This window comes from Lagopus leucura, unplaced genomic scaffold (assembly GCF_019238085.1).
Source record: "Lagopus leucura isolate 7727_CA_CO unplaced genomic scaffold, USGS_WTPT01 Super-Scaffold_760, whole genome shotgun sequence".
NCBI classification, from domain to species: Eukaryota; Metazoa; Chordata; class Aves; order Galliformes; family Phasianidae; genus Lagopus; species Lagopus leucura.
In genome coordinates this window covers 2036516-2054736 of record NW_024962257.1, presented here as the reverse complement: position 1 = coordinate 2054736, position 18221 = coordinate 2036516, and the positions used below count along the sequence as shown (strand labels likewise).

General features: G+C 42.7%; 1 protein-coding gene across 1 annotated transcript in view; it reads left to right on the top strand.

Annotated features, from left to right (window-relative positions):
* The first annotated feature begins 460 nt into the window (after nucleotides 1-460).
* PRKAR1B (protein kinase cAMP-dependent type I regulatory subunit beta) overlaps nucleotides 461-18221 on the top strand; it is an 87711-nt gene continuing 69950 nt past the window's right edge. Inside the window, exons 1-4 of the mRNA XM_042864105.1 lie at nucleotides 461-708; nucleotides 1182-1385; nucleotides 9684-9854; nucleotides 11957-12048. Coding sequence (XP_042720039.1) covers nucleotides 1209-1385; nucleotides 9684-9854; nucleotides 11957-12048 — 440 coding nt within the window. The 5' untranslated portion in view covers nucleotides 461-708; nucleotides 1182-1208. The remainder of the gene's footprint in view (nucleotides 709-1181; nucleotides 1386-9683; nucleotides 9855-11956; nucleotides 12049-18221) is intronic.

Here is an 18221-nt window from a genome sequence, read left to right as displayed (position 1 = left end):
GCACCGTTGCTAAGGACGCGGCACGCTTTACGACGGCGGGAAACGCTTTACGGCCACGCCGGGCGCGCTTGGCGGCAGGCCGCGCCTTGGGGCTGTGTCACGTGGTGTGTGCTTCCCTTCACCCCCCCCCATCCTTTAATAAATAATTTATAGCGGGATCAGAATCCCCCAGCAGCAATACACGGTATTATTTCCAATGTCCACCGAGTCAATACGTGCTCAGTTGTATTTCTGAGCGCTGCACACCGCACCGCGCAGCCCGCGGGCAACGCGAGCAGGCGGTACCGCAGTGCGCGGCGTGAGCTCGGGTCGCAGCAAAGCGCAGCCCTGTCTCGCATCGCAGCGGCCGGGCAGCCGGCGGCAGTGCGTTCAGCCGCCATTACAACACAGCGCTGAGACAGCGGCCAGCGAGCGCCGTAACAGCCGGCCCGGCGTCCGACTCCGTGCCGCCCCGCGGAGGCCGATCCTGCTGCTGAGTGACAGCAGCGGCACTTCCTGCGGCGGCGGGGCCGCAGCCTTTGTGTCCGCGTCTGCATGAGGGAAGGAGCCCCGCGGTCGCGGAGCAGGCAGCGAGAGGAGAAGGAGAAGGAGGAGAAGGAAGAGGAGCAGGAGGAAGAGGCTGTTGCGCTGCGGAAGCCGGCGGAGAAACGCCTTCATCCGTGAGGGCGGCAGAAAGAGCCGCTGCTGCTCCGCAGATCGGCGGCCCAGGTACGGCCCGGCGCGCTCCCTGCTGCTGGCTGCGGGCGGTACCGATGCCTCAGAGGCGCCGCGCGGCCCGACCCGGGCTGGGGGAGGCTCCGCGGGGCGCGGCGCTGGGAGGTCGGCCCTCCTCCTTCGGGTATCGGCTGCTGTTGGGCTCTGCCCGAGCCTGAAATCCTCCTAAGACGCGAACCTGGGTTTGTTCTGGGCGGGGGGAGGCTGTGAAATGCGGGGCTTTGTACCGGTGTTTAATGACTGCCTCTGCAACTCGTGGCCTTGTGATTCATTGTACCGTTATTTGTAGATGTTGAGGAGTTGAAATGCGCTTTTCGTAGTTGCCAATGTGTTGATCCTGTGGTTAGTGTTTGCAGAGCATCGAAATGTTCCGGATTGACAGCCATAGGCAGTACTCGTCTATCTCTGCTGCTCCAAGTTCCTCTGATAAAGAACTGTCTCTTTCTTACACCATTTTCTTTACCCAGGTCTGTTTACTGTTTACGAGCCTGAAGATGGCTGCTGCTTCTTCCTGCAGTGTGGAAGAAGATGAGAGCCTGAAGGGATGTGAGCTCTACGTTCAGAAGCACAACATCCAGCAGATCTTAAAGGAGTGCATTGTAAATCTCTGCATAGCAAAACCAGACCGACCCATGAAGTTCCTCAGAGAACACTTCGAAAAATTAGAAAAGGTCAGTGATTTTAACATGACACATAATTTTCTGATTTTAAGCTGAAAAGATTGTTAAAAACGTTTCAGATGTTCGGGTGCACTTTTCTTTTTAGCTTTTGAATTAGCAAACGATTGTTATAAAACAAAAACTGTTAGAAACAAACAAATCAACCACCCTTTATTTGCTGATGGCTACCATGATGCTGTTACTGTCCATAACACCAGATTATATTTCTCATCATACTGAACTTGTTACAAGTGACCCAAGAACTCAGATGCGTGCTCTGAATTATGATGCATGACATTCTCAGCTCTCATCTGTGGATAGAGCAAAAGATGCTGTTCCCTGTTCATTCTGGTGTCAGGTGAAGTGCTTTTCCCTTGCCCTTTAAACTGAAACAGTCAGGGAACCAGCAGGTACTTAAAACCATTGAATCCTGCCAACTTAATTTATTCCTCCTTCCTGTATTGCGTATCCTAGGATCTCCAATGAGAGATGCATTCAGAGAGATTTCATTTACTGTGGCTGTATTCAGAAGCAGTGTAGAAGGGAAACGTACTGTAAAACATTCTCAGGCAAATCTTGCCTGAAGCATATTGGTATCTTTTGCAGGAATTGCAGGTAGTGTGGACGCTGCTTTTTTAGGGGATGGGATTTCTCAAGAAGTAGATGCTCATGAGCACACAGGGCTGCAAGTTGTTAGGTGTATGAGTCCTTATTCTATAAGACACTTTATTTACATAATTAATGTAAAAAGACTGTTGTTATGTTTGAGGTTTTGGGTTGGTTTTTTTTTTCCTAATTAAGTGCATAACATTTGTAGGCTTGAGGTAGGAGTTTTATGTATATTATTTTCCTCCTAGGAACAGAACTAGGCCAAGGCAAGAACAATTAACTAGTGAATAATGCACGGAGCTGTATATTACTGATGATAGAAGCATTGTACACAACTCTCCTCATTTGTCTGCTTTTCTCTATCTGTGGATATATGCCAAATTTGTGTAGCCTGAAAATAAATACAAACGTATCCAGGTGGAAATTCACACAGAATGCCTGGAATGTTGGGTATGAATAGGAAGTACAAACTTATTTTTGTTGTATGGTGCATTGTTTAAAAAAAAAAACAAACAACAACAAAACCATCTTTTGATTCTGCCTCTGCTAAACTCCTTAGAGCCGAGTCCCATTTGAAGAGAATTATGTGTTGAATTTCCTTTGTTATGAATTGTTATCTGGCTTAGTATATGCAATCCCAGACTCCCTGCCCAGAAGGATGAGCGCCGCTTTTGTCAAATGCATTAAAATATGCCATAGAGTTTTAGAACAAACTGCATGGCTGGTGGGATTACTTGAGTTGCTCTGGGGGAGTTTGACTTTATGCACTGCAGGAACATTGACAGTTGGTGTCAGTTCCTACCCTTGGGTATTCTGCAGTCTTTTATGTAATCTCCTATTATTTCCCAAAGAACATTGGAATTCTGTAACAGAATATTGATCTGGATGCAAAAACAGAACTGTTGTGAACCACAAGAGATCGTTCAGAAACAGACAGTCCCAGGACAGCAAATAGTGTGGATATGATGCGTAGTATGGGTGTAAGCGAGGTGCCACTGACTCCTGTAGGGCAGTCTGAGAGCTAAGCTTCCTGAGCTGAAGGCCATTAGGATGCTTCTGGAGATTTCCTGTGGTGTAATTCTTCTTCCTACAGCAGTTTGACTTCCTTGCTCAGCCATTTTTGAGGACTTTCTTGAGATTGATTGTACTGTGGGGGATTTTCTGCTGAAGGATAATACTTTGACTTGGTCAGTTGCATAATGCTGTTGAAAGAAATCTGCATCCCAGAGGAGTAGCTGTCCCTTCTCACTGAGTTGTAGAACCAAAGGGTCTTCTGCAGTGTTGTTCATCTTCTTCCTGCACAGAATTGGTCTCAGGGGAGCCGCGGTTTCTGACTGCACAGTGTCAGGTAGGAACAAGGTCAGTTATTTTTTCCAGCTGTGCAGAACTGACAAACAAAATCTTTATTTAGTGGAAAAACTATGAAAACAACGGGTTTGCATGCAGAATCAGGGCTTAACAGTGCAAATTTGGGAACAGTCACATTTTGAATGACTTGTAAAGATAGAGAAATCGTTTAAACGAATTTTATCCTGTTTTTGGACAGCACTTTGCCATATTTAGTTACTCTGAGGAATCTGAACTGGATGGTGAATTTAACTGCTAGAGATGTTTGTGTGGGAATGAGCAGCACACTGATAGGGCACGTTTGCTGTTAGCTCAGCATCTGTGCTATACCTTTTTGCTCCCATGTGGGGAGAGAGCTGAATTAGTTAATTAGTAAGAAATTGCAGGCAAAGCCTTGTATTTTCACCTACAGTGAGACTGCAGAACTTTCATTGGTGTCAGACTGATCAGTGCTATGATTATATGATCAAAGGTGGAGTTGTCATGGCAGACCAAGCTAAACTTCTGCTCCACAGAAAAAGGTTATGAGTAGAGCTAGCAAAGAAAATGGCGCAGAAGAGAACAGCACCTTCAGTTTATGTTCAGAAATGTCTAAGTGTTGTGGTGGAGCCATTTTGCACGCCCTGTATTTCAGTGCAGTGTCTTCGCAAGCTGAGCCAGGCACTCTGCTGCTGCCTTCTGGATCTGAGTGCTCACCTGGTTCCTTCTGTTGCCCTCTGCTCACACAGGAGGAATGCTGTCATGCACGGGCTGAACTTAATGCCATGGCTTGCTGTGGATCAGCGGTGGTTTTTGGACTGGGCTGATGCTATATGCCTTCAGGTACCATCCAAAACAAAAGAGTTTTGGAGAACACCAGGCTGTGCCGTCTGAAATCAGATAGAGCAAAATGAGGTTGTCTGGGTAGCTCCACCTTGTGATATTAGACAGTATTGCATACAGACATGATCGGAAAAATAAGGGCACACGTGTGACAAGTTTGCTGTAAAGCAGGATGGAAAGACTATTTACTGTTAGTAAATTAGAGTCTGTTTGTGTATAATAAAGAGTTTCAGTATTTGAACATTAATCTTCTGCAGTTTTCTGTAGTCTCTGCCAGTATTTATGTTTTGTCAGAATGCAGAATATTTCTAGAGAAATGCAATTTATAATAAAGTGAACTTTCCTGCAGGCATGTTTCTTCTTACGCCAGGTATGCATGCACACATTTGGTATTTGGCTGGATTTTACACACTGAAGTGTTGATTACATAAGCTTCTAAGTATCAGGAATATGGTGTGTTGTTTTGTAAGAGAACCTTTCCTTCGTGTGCCTCGTGGTAAAGTAAGCAGAGAAGAGGTGGTGATGGGCTGAACTACTGCAAGACACTGGAAGGGAAGATAAGAAGTGCTAACATGTTGCAGGAGGTAAAGGGACACAGGATGGCAAACAGTGAGGCAGAGCTACAGAAATGTAGGAAGATTTATGGCAGGAGAATTTGTCTAGATTGGAAATTGGGAATGAACGATGGTGCAGAGAGACCACAGAGGATGCAGTAGTGGCAGTTAGAGTGGAGGACAGGTATGAACTGGATAAATTAGTGGGGGTGAATGTTTAGGTTATTTTTTGTGATGCTGTGGAAGAAAAGATAGCATTTAACATCCAAAAGGCAGAGGAATGGTGGTTAGGAGTGTGTGAAAGGTCTCAGATTACAGGTCTGAATGATCTGAAGAGATTATAGAGTTGTCTGCTGTGACAAAGAAAAGGGTGGGTAAAACATTTAAGACCTCCCAAATTCAGTGATGGAATCAGTGAGTCCTGGGCTTCCAAAGGAGCGGTTTGCTGTTAATCATTGTGTCATTCCCCAAAAATGAAGGCATGCTGTTACAGACCTTCCTGTATTGACAGTGTTTCCTCTGGGTCAGTTCCAGTGCAAAGAGAGATTAGTTTACTGGTGCATGAGCTAGGCTTTACATTTGCTGTGGATGAAATGAAAGCAGATTCTAGGCCTCAGTCAGAAGACACTGTGCTTGGGAGGTGAGAGAGGGGGAAGAAAAAGAAAATATTTAATTTAGAATGTGCTTTGTGTTGTTCCTTTTGAACACAGAAGTTGTAGGAAGTGGATCGGAGGTGGTGAGCTGTGATACCTAACAGCTGACGTGCTTTTAAAGGCTTCCTGGAATCCTGTTTTAAAGCTGTGCAGTGATTTGGAGCCTTGTCAGATGCTATCCTTCCATGAACTTAAACACTGTGTTTCCAGACAGTGACAAAGCCTGAAAGGAACAATGAGGAGAGGAACTACTGAAAGTGACTTTCTGTTTGGAAATGCTCCAGCCAAGAGACAGGAGAGCTGTCGGTGTGTGCTCTTGAGCAGTAGGCTGAAAGGAAGGGTAAATCTGAGAACTTGCTTGTCGTTGTGGTTGCTTCTCTGGTGTTTAAAACATTAAAAACTCCTAAAAGCATTAATCAGAAGAGGCAATGACCCCACGCACTGAGGACAGCTTGCTAAATTCCTGTGTTTTATACACCAGCCTCTTGCAACACCACTATGTTAGCCATAGGGAACATTCAAAAGATAAATGGGTCACTGCTACAGATGTGTGTATTAGCTCTTTTTGCTTTGAGTTTGATGCAAAGGCGGTATGTTTTCTTTCCAATTTATGGTTTGGTTGGCATACCTATTGAAGTCAGCTGTGGTATTCCTGTTTCACAATTCATCTCCACCAGAAATCACAGGGAAGTCTTTTGTGCACAGCTCCAGCTAGGTTTTTAATCACTCACAACATGACTTTCATGGAATTTGGTTAGATTAGGTGTTATTGTAACACAGCAGGGCTGGTTTGTACCTTTGGGGTGTGATGGTCTGTCACTGTGCTGCACCATAGCAGTGACTGCAGGCTGCTGTTCCAAGTCACCAGATTGCACAGGCACTGCCTTGGGCCTGTAGGCATTGCAGGGGGTTCTCACTGCTGAACCAGCACTGAAAACCAGGCAAAGCTTGCCCAAAATGGCATGGGCTGTGTGTACGGGTATCTGCCTCAGACCCTGTGTTTTGGAGAGCCTCATCCTGTCTGCTGCACGAGTCAGGAGCAACTCTGCTGGCAGCAGTGCAGCAGGTGAAGGGTAGAGTGAGGAGCGAGGTGCTCGCTGCAGCTTGCTCGGAGGTTTGTCACTCTGTGTTTGCTGTTGACTTCCATGTGCTTTCTGGAGTCCCTCATTTTAAAATGGACATGATTGGGAAATAAGATTTCTCTGCCATCGTGAATTATCTGTGTGATTCGAATAGAGTGAGATGGCTTGTTGTCATGACAACAAAAGATGGTGAGGTGTTTACTTGAAAGTGAGGTCTGCACAGGCGTCCACACCAAGCTGTGCCTGATGGCTGTTTGAAGAACTGTTCCTCCTTTAACGTATTTGCTGTATTTGTGCAGTTCCACCCCAGGATATATGGAAGATGGCTTTGTGAAAGCTTAACCTGGGATACAGTGTGTGCTTTTATTTTCAAAAGGCACTCTTTAGCTCAGCAATGGAAATCTTACCTAGCCTACAAATAGCGGCATATGGAAAAGGCAGCCAGTCAACTATCTGCTGTTTATATAAAAGGAGTTTGTAGCGAAGAGCCTTCCTTTTAAAATGAATCATATGGTAACTCACTTTTATAATCCTTTCATATCTTTTCTACTTTAGAAGGTATTTGGGTTTCAGAGCATGCTTTGTGATATTAATTTTTTTCTCATTGAACTTGCTTTCTTGCATAAATCCGTGCTGGGGCAGAGGAGATATTTATTAATTCCTTGGAAGTGCCTTCATGCAGTGTGTGCTGAAGAAGTGTCTGTTTGATATTTGAATGTGGCAAGCTCTTGCTTTTCACTCTGAGCGTGTATTAAAGGAGCTGTGCAAGAGCTGCATTCCTCTAACTGCTTACTGACTGCTCCTTGTTACAGTTACCTTTTAGTGTACTTTCAACTGCTTTCTGCTCTGAAAATCTTCTTTACCTTTCAGTTAAGCTTATGAAGAAGATGTGTTTGGTTTTGTTTGTGTGGTATAAAAACACAATGTTAACTGTAAAGAGATACAGAAGCTGAAATACTGGTGACAGTATTTCAAACTCTTCAGTCGTAGGTTTGTTTTTGATGGCTGGGTTTTAAATGCAATGAAAATAAATAGTGCACATATGTTTATCTGTCATGTTTGTATTTCTGCAAATGCATAATTGTACTAAGGGAAGCTAAGGGCAGTCAGAGAGGAGTTGTGCATGGGGAAGAAGTTGATGAGAGTGCTTAAATAGGGCCTGCTGAGTCATTTTTTATGCATTCTGTGCTATTATCTGAAATTTGAATTGGAAATGGAAAAGTTCCAGTAAAGATTTAATACATCTGAAGTCAGCTTGCTTGTTGGTTTTGTTTGTGTACATCATCTAACTCAACTGTGCTATGGTCCAGGAGTTGTAGTTTAGCAATCCCCATTAAAAAAACAACAAAAACTGATACCAGAAGGAACTCGGCATTTTCTCAGGCAGGTCAGGGCCTCACCTCTCCAGCCAGCTCCATAAGTGTTATCTCAGTGCCTGTTTCTCAAATGTTTTAGTAGTCCCTTAATCAAAACGATAATGTGGGGCCTGTTACTTTGAATTATGCAGCACAAGAAATACTACTTTGCTGTTTATTTCAACTGCCATAACGTGTTGCAGGTCGGTATGAAAGCTCCTGAAGTTGTTGATGGGGGCAGTGTTTGTGATGGTGCAGAAGGAAGCTGGAGTGAAACCAGAAAAGACAAGTGGCATGACTGGATTTGTCAGACATTTGTAAACATCGGTGGCAAAACAGATATTAATCATTTGTTTTTCTGGCAAGCTTAAAAATTGTGAACTTTTGCCAGTTTTCTGTACCACTCTTTTGTGGTGTCATACCTGATGAGTTAGCTGTAACTCATTTCCTGTGACAGTAAGACCAACTGGCCGTGTTGGTGGTTTGCCACATGTCTGGTGCTGATGCTCTGAGGTCCTTCCTCCTCCACTGACTCCATTTACTAGCTCAAATCGCTGAATCTCATCAGAAATTAGTTGTGTCCAGGTTCTGGTATTGCTGTCAAAGGGAAATTGGCTTTGCTGGCTGTGCAGGGGCCTTAGCACTGCTGCGTTTTCTTTTTTCTTTCACACAGCCTGCAACTCCACTAGTATGAGTTCTCAGCAATACTGGGGCTGTTCAGCCGGCAGCCTGACGAGTGCTGTGTGTGTGCGTCCATAACACAGCTCTGAGACTATCAGGGTGTACCTCGTGTGTATGGTAAGGGAGGAGGTGACAGCAAATAAATCACTGGATTTATTCATCCTACTGCAGCCCAGGCAGGATGACTGATCACAATGTTCATATCCCCCACAGTTTCCCTTATGGGACAAGCTGAGGACTGGATGCGAGATCCATCCTGTGGCCCTTCTCCCTCACCTTGAGTAGGGTCAGAGGAGGCTGGAATGAATGAGACAGGGCACTGGAGAGGCGGTAGAACAACCAGTGCTGCTCAGGTGTAGGTTTTTGGATTTCTACAAAGGACTTGTGCATTTTATGCCTGAAAATGTTATAACTATGGGTAGCTGTGTTTGTATGAGCTCTTCAGAAATCAGATAATTCAGTGTATGAATTGACAGCATCTTGTGTCTCTCACATCCTTCCTTGAAGATTTTTCCCGCTCTTGTTACCATATTTTCAGGGATTCCCCTTTGTACTGAACTCTGTCCTCCAAGGATGTGGTATTTGGAGGATAACCTCCCTATTGGCCAGCTGGTGCCAAGCCAGCCATCATTTCTTGCAGTCCTCTGGAGCCTACCTTGGATCTTGCTTGCTTGGCAGTAGTCCCATTAGTTATAAGTCTGTTACATGGTAGAAATTCTGGAATAGGGAACCTCTTTGTTCTGTCTTGCAGTAGTGAGCAAAGCAGAGCAAGATGAAGGAACACATCTAACATGTTAATATGTGACTTTGGGTATGTTCTCTGTACAAGAGACAGAGATATGTAAAAGCCAACTGAGCAAGGAACAGCTGTGGTGTTGGAGAGTTAGCAAAAGAAGTTATTCCTTTTCTTTCTCAGCCAGAAGTAGCTGCAATGAAATGTCTGTGGTTTATAATATATTGGTTTCTTTTAAGTGTAAAAGTATTGGACAGATCAAGTACTGGAGTGATGGTGCCTGTATACACATTGGAGTTGGTGTCAGTCTTTCAAGCTGCACATTTTTAATTTTCTTTGACCAGTACTTGTGTGCATTTCCAAGCATCTAGATGTAGAAATGAAGTAGTTGAGAGTAGTATGAGAGTCATAGAGGAAGCATATTGAGTCTTACATGGGTAAGAGATGTTTCATTTCTCTCTTTTTGCCTTGCAGGAAGAATGCAAACAGATACTGGCTCGGCAGAAGTCCAGTTCCCAGTCTGATTCCCATGACGATGAGATTTCTCCTCCGCCTCCCAACCCAGTAGTAAAAGCCCGACGCAGGAGAGGAGGAGTCAGTGCAGAGGTGTACACAGAAGAAGATGCTGTTTCTTATGTTAGAAAGGTAATGCTTTGTCATGTCCCTGCAGGGCGATGAAATGACTTGTATTCTGCTTATTTTTAGTGCTTAGAAGCACTGGTCAGCTTGTAGAGTGTCGTCCTCATGTCAGCAAAGCCATGGCTTGACCGTCTTCTCAAGTACATTTGCTGCCTCTTAATGTATTAATAAAGTATTTTTCTAAGCATGTTGCTTCAGCATTCTGTATTCTTTCCTTTGTTGAGGAATGCTGCTAATCTGTTGCCTCCCGTTATGGAGTAGTTAATTCTCAGCCATTACTCCCTGGGTAATGTTTCCTGTTTTGGATGGATCCTGAAATTAACTTTTTATTCCTTTTCCCAGCAGCAGGATTAGTAGGCAGTAATTGGCCCACAGCTGGAAACAGCAATACAGATCACATTCTGGGTGCTCTGGGGCAAGGACTGCTGCAATTTTAATTCCCTAGAAACTGACTGAGTTTAAGTAATACATGATGTAGGGATGGTTTTCTGTCAGCTGTAGATACTGCAAGGGATGTAGGACTAGCTATGGGATGTTTTGTTTCTTGCTTTGTCTTCTGCCATAAGCAAATGATTCCCATGGTGAACCCTGAAGCTGTGTGTTTGTGACAGAGGTTTCTGGAATAAGAAACAGAGGGAGATGCTGGAGGGATGAATTACGAAAGAAATGAAAAAGTGTAAAAAGCAAGGCAAGGGTTGTATTAAGCTATTGCAAAGAGAAGCATTTTTAGCTAACAGCTAGGAAGAACCATTGGCTTGAATTCAGGCGCTGGATAGAAACACATGTGGGTCATAAGCAGCTTGAAGGATCCACTGGAGGGTGAGCTGTAGGATGAGTAGTGCTAAAGGGAAAGTGGTGAGTTATGTCACTGGAGAGAAAATGAAAGGAGATTTAGCTGAGTGACTTGAGCAAACATCTGGGGTGGTTCCGTTCAGAAGAGCACTGAGATCACTGCGGCTGCTTGTTTCATCGCTTCGTCCTGAAACCAGAGAAAGCAATGTTTGTCAGCACATCTGACACAGTGCTAACAGAACAACTGACAGAATGGGAATTTTGTTGTAAAGGAGTTGATCTGCTTGAAGAGAACGCTTCATGATTACTTAGAAAAATGATGTAAGGTGTGATCAAGTGATTTGTTTAGACTTTTCATTTTGTTGATGCCTGGTTGCTGTGACACCTAAGGAATCTTTCCTGTGTTTTCTGTGTTCTTGTCCCATGAGACCCACCTAAATCTCTGCCCTGTAGCTTTCATTGCTTCAGATTGAGACTGAGAGAGGCTAGTCAGCAGTATTTTATCGTCAGCGAGAGCTGAGTGTCAGTGGTTTAGATTATCCCCTCTTGGCTCAGCAGCAGTAAGCTGAACAGCTAGGTTGTTTTCATAGAACAGAAATGCAGAACTGCAGGTCAGTCCGGGGTTTCTTTGATAGGAGGAAAAAACAAGGAAAAGTTACTAGCCAAATACCCATTTTGTTTAACTTAATAGAATCTAAACTTTCAGGATTATGACCGAATTCACATAGTAGAGAATGTGTGCCTTCTCTTCAATTAGCAAATAAAATACCTCTTTATTCTCCAGCATAAATCTTCTCACTAGCCAAGAAGCAAAATGTGAGTTTTGACCCAGGTCAATGGTCAAAGTTCCTTATGCCACAACCAGTATGAAAAAAACATTGTGTAATCAATTCATTTTTTTTCCTTTTCCTTGGAGAAATTTTACTCATTTTTAAAAGTAGGTTGCTTCTGAAACTCTTTGTGGAGAGAGAAGAATAAGAAATGTATTTTCCTCAGTCTCATAGACTGGATAGGATACTGCACAGCTGCCAGTACCTGCTAATTATGGTATTTTATGGCTATCTTTCTCCCTACTCATTTCAGAGCTTGCATTTCTTTTCTGGTTGTCATGTTGAGAACATCAATTCTTATCCCCATGTTATCAAAACTGTAATTTATTACTTTCTTAGTTGCTTTATATTATAGCCTAAATCTGTCCCAGTGATTGAAATCAAATTGCATCTGTTATCTTGAATAATGGAATTTTCCACAGGTTTCAAGAATTACGAGGAAATACAACCAGACACGTAATTGCTCTTCTTTCTTTTCACCCATAGGTTATTCCGAAGGACTATAAAACTATGACTGCTCTGGCAAAGGCCATCTCCAAGAATGTGCTCTTTGCTCATCTCGATGACAATGAACGAAGGTATGAGGTGCTTTATGATTTAATGGATTCCATAACTTGACCTGAGGATTGTGTCAGGTTTTATCTTAGAATGGTCGTTGAAGATCAGAGCTACTCACCGTTGGTTTTAAGTTCTACTAGATGGCAGCCCTCCACACACATGGCATTGTGACAAAGGATAGAATGACACACTGAAAAAGAAACAGGAGTTGAGAATTTATGTGAACATACTTAATGATTGCAAGTCAGCTGTACCTGGTGGGCTTCCTTCTAGGATCCTGGAAGGTCCTAGCTCAAGTGATCTCAGATCCATTTGCTGTAGCTTCAGAGAGCTGAGGTGACTGAACAGTGGGACAGTAAAAATTTAATGTGTACTAAGAGCTAAAAGAGAATTACAGGTAAATTTATTTTATTTTATTTTGAAAAACTGTTAGATCAGTAGCAGCCAGAATGATTTTTAAAACCTTGAAAATGTACTTCTGTGTTTGTTGAACAAGTCTTGTAGCTAGGGAAGGCATTGCAGCTTGAGTTTCACTATGGCTTTAGTGTCTAATGTGTGTGACAGTTTCATAAACGATCTAGAGAAATATGGCTTCAATGAAGCCATGTGGGGTCTGTGCAGAGCTGGGTGGGTAGCTGTACCAGCTGCCAATTATCAGTGGCCCAGCATTACAGTGGAGAGATGTCACAAAGCAGGGAGCCATGTTGATGGTGATTTTCTTCATTGTTCTCTTGAGTTACCTTCATGGTGAACTGGTGCACCAGTGATGAATTTTTAAATGATGTGGAGATGAGACAGACTGCTAGAATTGAGAATTGTTTTTACTAGCAGAACATCAAGCAATGCAGTCCTTCAATGGGGCTGCGCTCATAACACTTTCAATCAAAGCGTGTTCTCAAGTGTGCAAATTTCACTCCCTCTTGAAGCCATTTACAAGGTTTAATTACTTTGCATTCCTAATTATTATGATACTGCATTAGCATGCAGATTTCTGGTGTAATTAGGAGAGGAGTAACTGAACATTTCTTCTAGCTTTTTTACCCACAACAGAGAATTCTTGTACAGAACTGCCAGAAATCCTGATTATACCATCTGCATACTGACATGACTGTAGTGGTAGGGTACATTTTCTGGTTGGAAAAGGCACGTTTTGGCAATATGTTACCTGAGTATGGATGAGAGGGAAAGAGGGAAAGAAAAGCAGTTTTTCCAGCACTGTGCTAAGTGTGCATCATGGTTATGGTCTCCTAACCATTTATTTACTTGTCAGCCAGATTATCCCATTACAGGCATATGGTAGGGGGGAAGAGGTGTGCACAGGGTGCCTCCAATGTGTGTGCTGTAGAAATGTCATAGACTGTTCTGAATTTTTGCAGTCCTTGTACTGTGGCTTCACCAGGTGTGTATTGCCTCTGCTGTCAAAAACTTGGGAGCTTCTTGGTTCCTGGATTCTGCACTGGAGGTTATTCAGCTGTGTATCATCTCCCTCGCTGAAGTGCCACATTCAGGCCCTGAGACAAACATAGCAAGCTATCACTCGTGTTGGAAGAAAAAAGAACTCAGGGAGGACACATGCAGTCTGCTTTTGCAGATAAGATTGTGATGGACCCTTCTTTGCATTTTATTGAGCTCCCTCTTGATATCATGCTATTGCCTTTGTGGTTTTTTTTGATTATTTTTTTTTTGGTCAGGTGTGAAGTCATCAAGTTGGAGTGTACCATTGCTCTCACTTGCACTTTGCATCTGGTTGATGCAAACAGCCAGTTCAATAAAGTACGTGGTGTATGACTTCATTTGGGGTTCTGTCCTCTTGGAATGGTGGAAAACTAGATAAGAGTATTTCATTTTCTGTGCTGCAGTGGTGACTGTGTTTATTTACTTCAGTGCTTCCTACACTGAAGGTGGTGTTGTTTCATTAAGTGTTGTGGTTGACCGTTCTCTGAAGTAAAGAAGGTGTTCAGGTGGGTTAGGATGAGCTAGCAGGGCCAAGTCTTTGTTTGCAATGGTTAACTTGCACTTTTTCTTCCTGTCTGAGAAGATTCATAAGTTAATCTTTCCGGTGGCTGTCCATGGGACTTGCATTCCATCCACTTGCTGCTTGCAGCTGTGAAGATCCTTATGTCTGACATAAGCCCTTATTTATAAGCACAAAGTGTAACGTTGTCTGTGTCAAATATTCCATGTGAATTACATGAGAAGTCCTGCTGAAGTCAAGATAAAAAAAAGTACCTTTTTGCACTGGTGTTCCAAATAGTTTTGTTCAAGTAGTCTATGTTTCCATTCTGTTTGCATTCATGGTCTTATTTTAGGTGACATCTTTTTATATGCCATGGTGGAACAAGGTTTGCCATCTATCTTGCAATTGCACATACATGCACACGTACATACACAGAGCCTCCAGTGCAAAATTATACTGATAAGTTCAATCACTAAGGAACTGTAAATGCATAGATGCTGAAAGTGACAGAGCTAGATTATCAGCAACTCTTGTCAAAATGTACATTTCAAGAACAGCTAATAGTGTAAGAACAGCGCAGCTCTGAAAAGCGATGTGGTCGTCAGCTCTTTAACTGTGGTGTGTTCTAACTCTCCTCTCTCCTCCTTTCTTCTTTTCAACTGCTTAAAAACTCTTGAAAGAGAATTTTAGTAGCAAACAATGAAGCGTGTTCGTTAAGCTGAGATGTAAGGGCAGCAAGATTTTTTGGTAAAAGTGTAGTTTGTCGTATTGTGCAAACATCATGGAGAAGCTGTGGAGATGGCCACCAAGAGGACAGCTTTCCAAGGTAGAAAGCACTCCAAAAACTTGCTAGGTATGATCACTGCCAGATCAGCAGCTCTGTGTTTGTCTGGTCCTGAGCTATTGCTCACCGAAGCCTCACGTATGTATGCACAGTCCTTCACAACAGATTCTTGTGTCATGGCTCTGGAGGGAGCTCTTTGCAGCATGGAACAACTTCTGATACAGAAGGCAGCGCTGTGCAGGCTGTGTGCTCAGAAGAACCAGGAATTGCCCTCCAGCCTGTTCACACGTGAGCAGCCTTGAGAGCTTTGAGATGGAACATCAGTGGATTTGGACCTGTAGCCAGGTAAGATGCATTCACCCTCTTTTCATTTTACTAGGGAAAAGTGCTGTGCTGACACTAACTGCAAGGTATTTTTGGGAAATTTACTTTTTGGAACTGGTCTTCTTTGCCACAGTTTGTCTTTAACTTCTGTTGATGGCAGAAGCCATCTTGTTTCTCTGTTTTCTGTTGTGCCTCTGTTGCATCTTTGAGGCAGTACCAGTAAAAATTATTAAATAAAACACCAGTCCTTGATTATGACATTTGTACTTAATAAAAGAACTTTAAAAAGTTTGAATTGCAGATTTAGATGTACTTTCTGAAAGACATGTCTGCTGTCTTTCTAATTTCCCTCCAACGTGCTGATGAGAAGTTAAGTTGATATGTGCCAAGGTTGTCTTAAGTGGCCTGCAGTATTGATTCTAGTGGCTGAATAAGTTGAAAAATTTCCTTGTGATATTACTCCTCCTAGTTTGAATATGATCTCATGGTTCAGATCCAGCTATGCTCCTATAACAGGCTGAAGGCTGTTAGAGTTTGCATAAACTTTCCCCTTTCTTTTAGTATGTGACACTTGAGAATTTTGCATATGGGACAAATCAGCAAGGCAGGGTGTATTGTATTGATGCCCTCTTGGCTTATTTGGTTTTGTTCAGTCAGCAAGCAGTGAGTGATTTCTATCTATGCAAAGACAGAATTACACCCATAACTTGGCAACGTTTTATTTCCTTTCCCACTCTTGGATTTCCAGTAGATTAGCATCCTCTAAGGTTTCCTCGTTGTGAAATGGTGTATAAAGTCAAAACTAGTGACAAGGGGCTAGTTTGGTTGTCCCAATCTCCTCTAACCTAGCAGAGTAGCTAACAAGAATTTTTATTAGTTCAGCATGTAGTGATGGAGTGGAAGTAGACACCCTTGGCTTTGCCATGGTGTTGGATAGTCAAGGGGAGAAAGAAGGAAGAAAGTTCATTTTCCCTCTGAGGATAAAAATGAAAGATTTCATCTCATCGTTTAATTGACAGGATGTTCAGTCTGTACTGGACAGGGACAGCCATTGGGAACTCTGACCTGAAGAGGAAGAGTGAGAAGGTTTGGAGATGACCTGCAGTGGGATCAGAAGTTTCTGTTCCCGGAAACAGAAGTTTCTACAGCTCACAGTAGTCAAGGAGGAGAAGGAGAAGGAACTGCAGCATGAACAGTTTGAGATCAGCAGGCATGTCAGTCTGGGTTCCAGGATGTCACCTGTGCCTGCCTGCTCTGCTGTGAATCATGAGCTGTCTTTCTGTCCCTGCTCAGAAGCTTGATGGATGCCTAACCACATTCAGAAGTGGACTGGGAAAATGTTCACCTGTATGTTTATGTAGATTTTATGTAAAATTTATATGTAAAAGCTCTGTAAAACTTGCTCATCAGGGAGTAGAGAGAGCAAGTTGCTGTTTTACATGCATATTCAGACCAATAGAGTCATTTTCCCAAATGTTTTATTCTTCTTTGCTGCTCTACAAACAGTTGTGATGCCTGTGACAACTTTCAGAGTATTTTTGTGTTTTATTACTTGGATTAACAATAAAGTGGCTTTTTTGAACCGTAAACTGGTGTGAAAATGCTTTGGAAACAAAAGTTAGACCATGTAATGCTTTTGCTAAAATACTGAGCTTTTACAGAAATGCAAAGAAACAACAATAAGGGGTAGGAAGAACTGCCGTCGTTACTGCAGGAGCACGTAGTTTTACATTGCTCATGTGTTGCCTGCATGGCAAAGATGTCAGAGTAAAGGGCATTTTTTACTTTCTACACTTGTTAGAGCTGATGCATAGAAATGGAACTTGGCACTTGTGCTGGGCATGCAGGCCAACCAAGAGTTTTCTCCAAGAAAGAATTGTAACTCTTTTCCCAGCATCCTCACAAGCACACTGCAGGTGGAACTGCACACAGTGCTGTAGGTGCCATCATCTTGCTGTTTCAGGAGGATGTTCCACTGCCTTCTTACAGATGTTTTACGTAATCCGTGCTCTGTGATGCAGGCTGCAATTGAGGCTGTTTTGTAAGCCATGATTGGTGCCAAAGTGGGCTCCTTTAGGGACACGCTGGGCTCAAGTATACGCTGTTTGAAAGACATTAGAGTCCAAATTGAGATTTCCTCAGCACTGAGACACAATAACATTCTTAAAATGTATTAAGGGCTGCCACAAAGGGGAAATGAGTAATCATATGTCTCTGTACCCCGAAGACAAAACATCAGAATTAGGCTTAAATTGTACAAGATGGAAGTAAACTAGACATGTGGTAATAATTTCTTGTGGTGAGGTTACTTAAATAGATTGGAGAGTGTATGATTGCTGAGACAGGTTAGGCAATCTCTTTGAAAAGTCTTATTTTGTCCTCTGTGGATGGGAGGATTCTCAGTCGCGTTTTTGTCACTCTTGGATTCTCAGTAGTGTAGGACAGTAATGTATGCTTCCTGTTTACATCTTTTTTTTTTCTTCCTGTTTTTTATGTATTTGAAGGGTTGTTTCTTATCGCATTTTCTGTTTTCTCAGATTGAATCTATTTCTGCCCTTCTTCCTTTGTAGACCAGGTTACTCAGACCACTGACCATTTTTGTTGTTCTCCTCAACTTTATTCTGTTAATCCACATCTTTCTTGTATCTTTAATATTTTTCACAGCAACAGCATATTGTTGACTTCTGCTTAGCATGTGATCACCAGAATCATTGGACCTTCTTCTACCTTGGCAGTGAACGTGCATCACGTGTTTGTGCCGTTGATTATTTTAACCCCCATGTAATACTTAGCAGTTGTATTTTTATTGCAAGTACTTTTGCAGTCCGTTTCTTCAGTTTGAAATGATTTTACATCCTTATCTTGTTTTCTGAAGTGCTTGCAGCTTCTTTACAGCTAGTTACAGATTTCACATTCAGAAAACATCCTGTATGCTGTCATCCAGGCCATTAATGGTGTGGGTGTGTTTTTCAGTATAGGCACAATCTAAACGTGTGAAAAGTGGTTTTCCACATCTAACAGATGAATTTTACTTGTTGTCATGTTGATCTCATATTAAAATATTTTTAAAACTTGTGATTAGTGAATTTCAAGGACATTATGATTACTATAAGCTTTATTCACTTCTG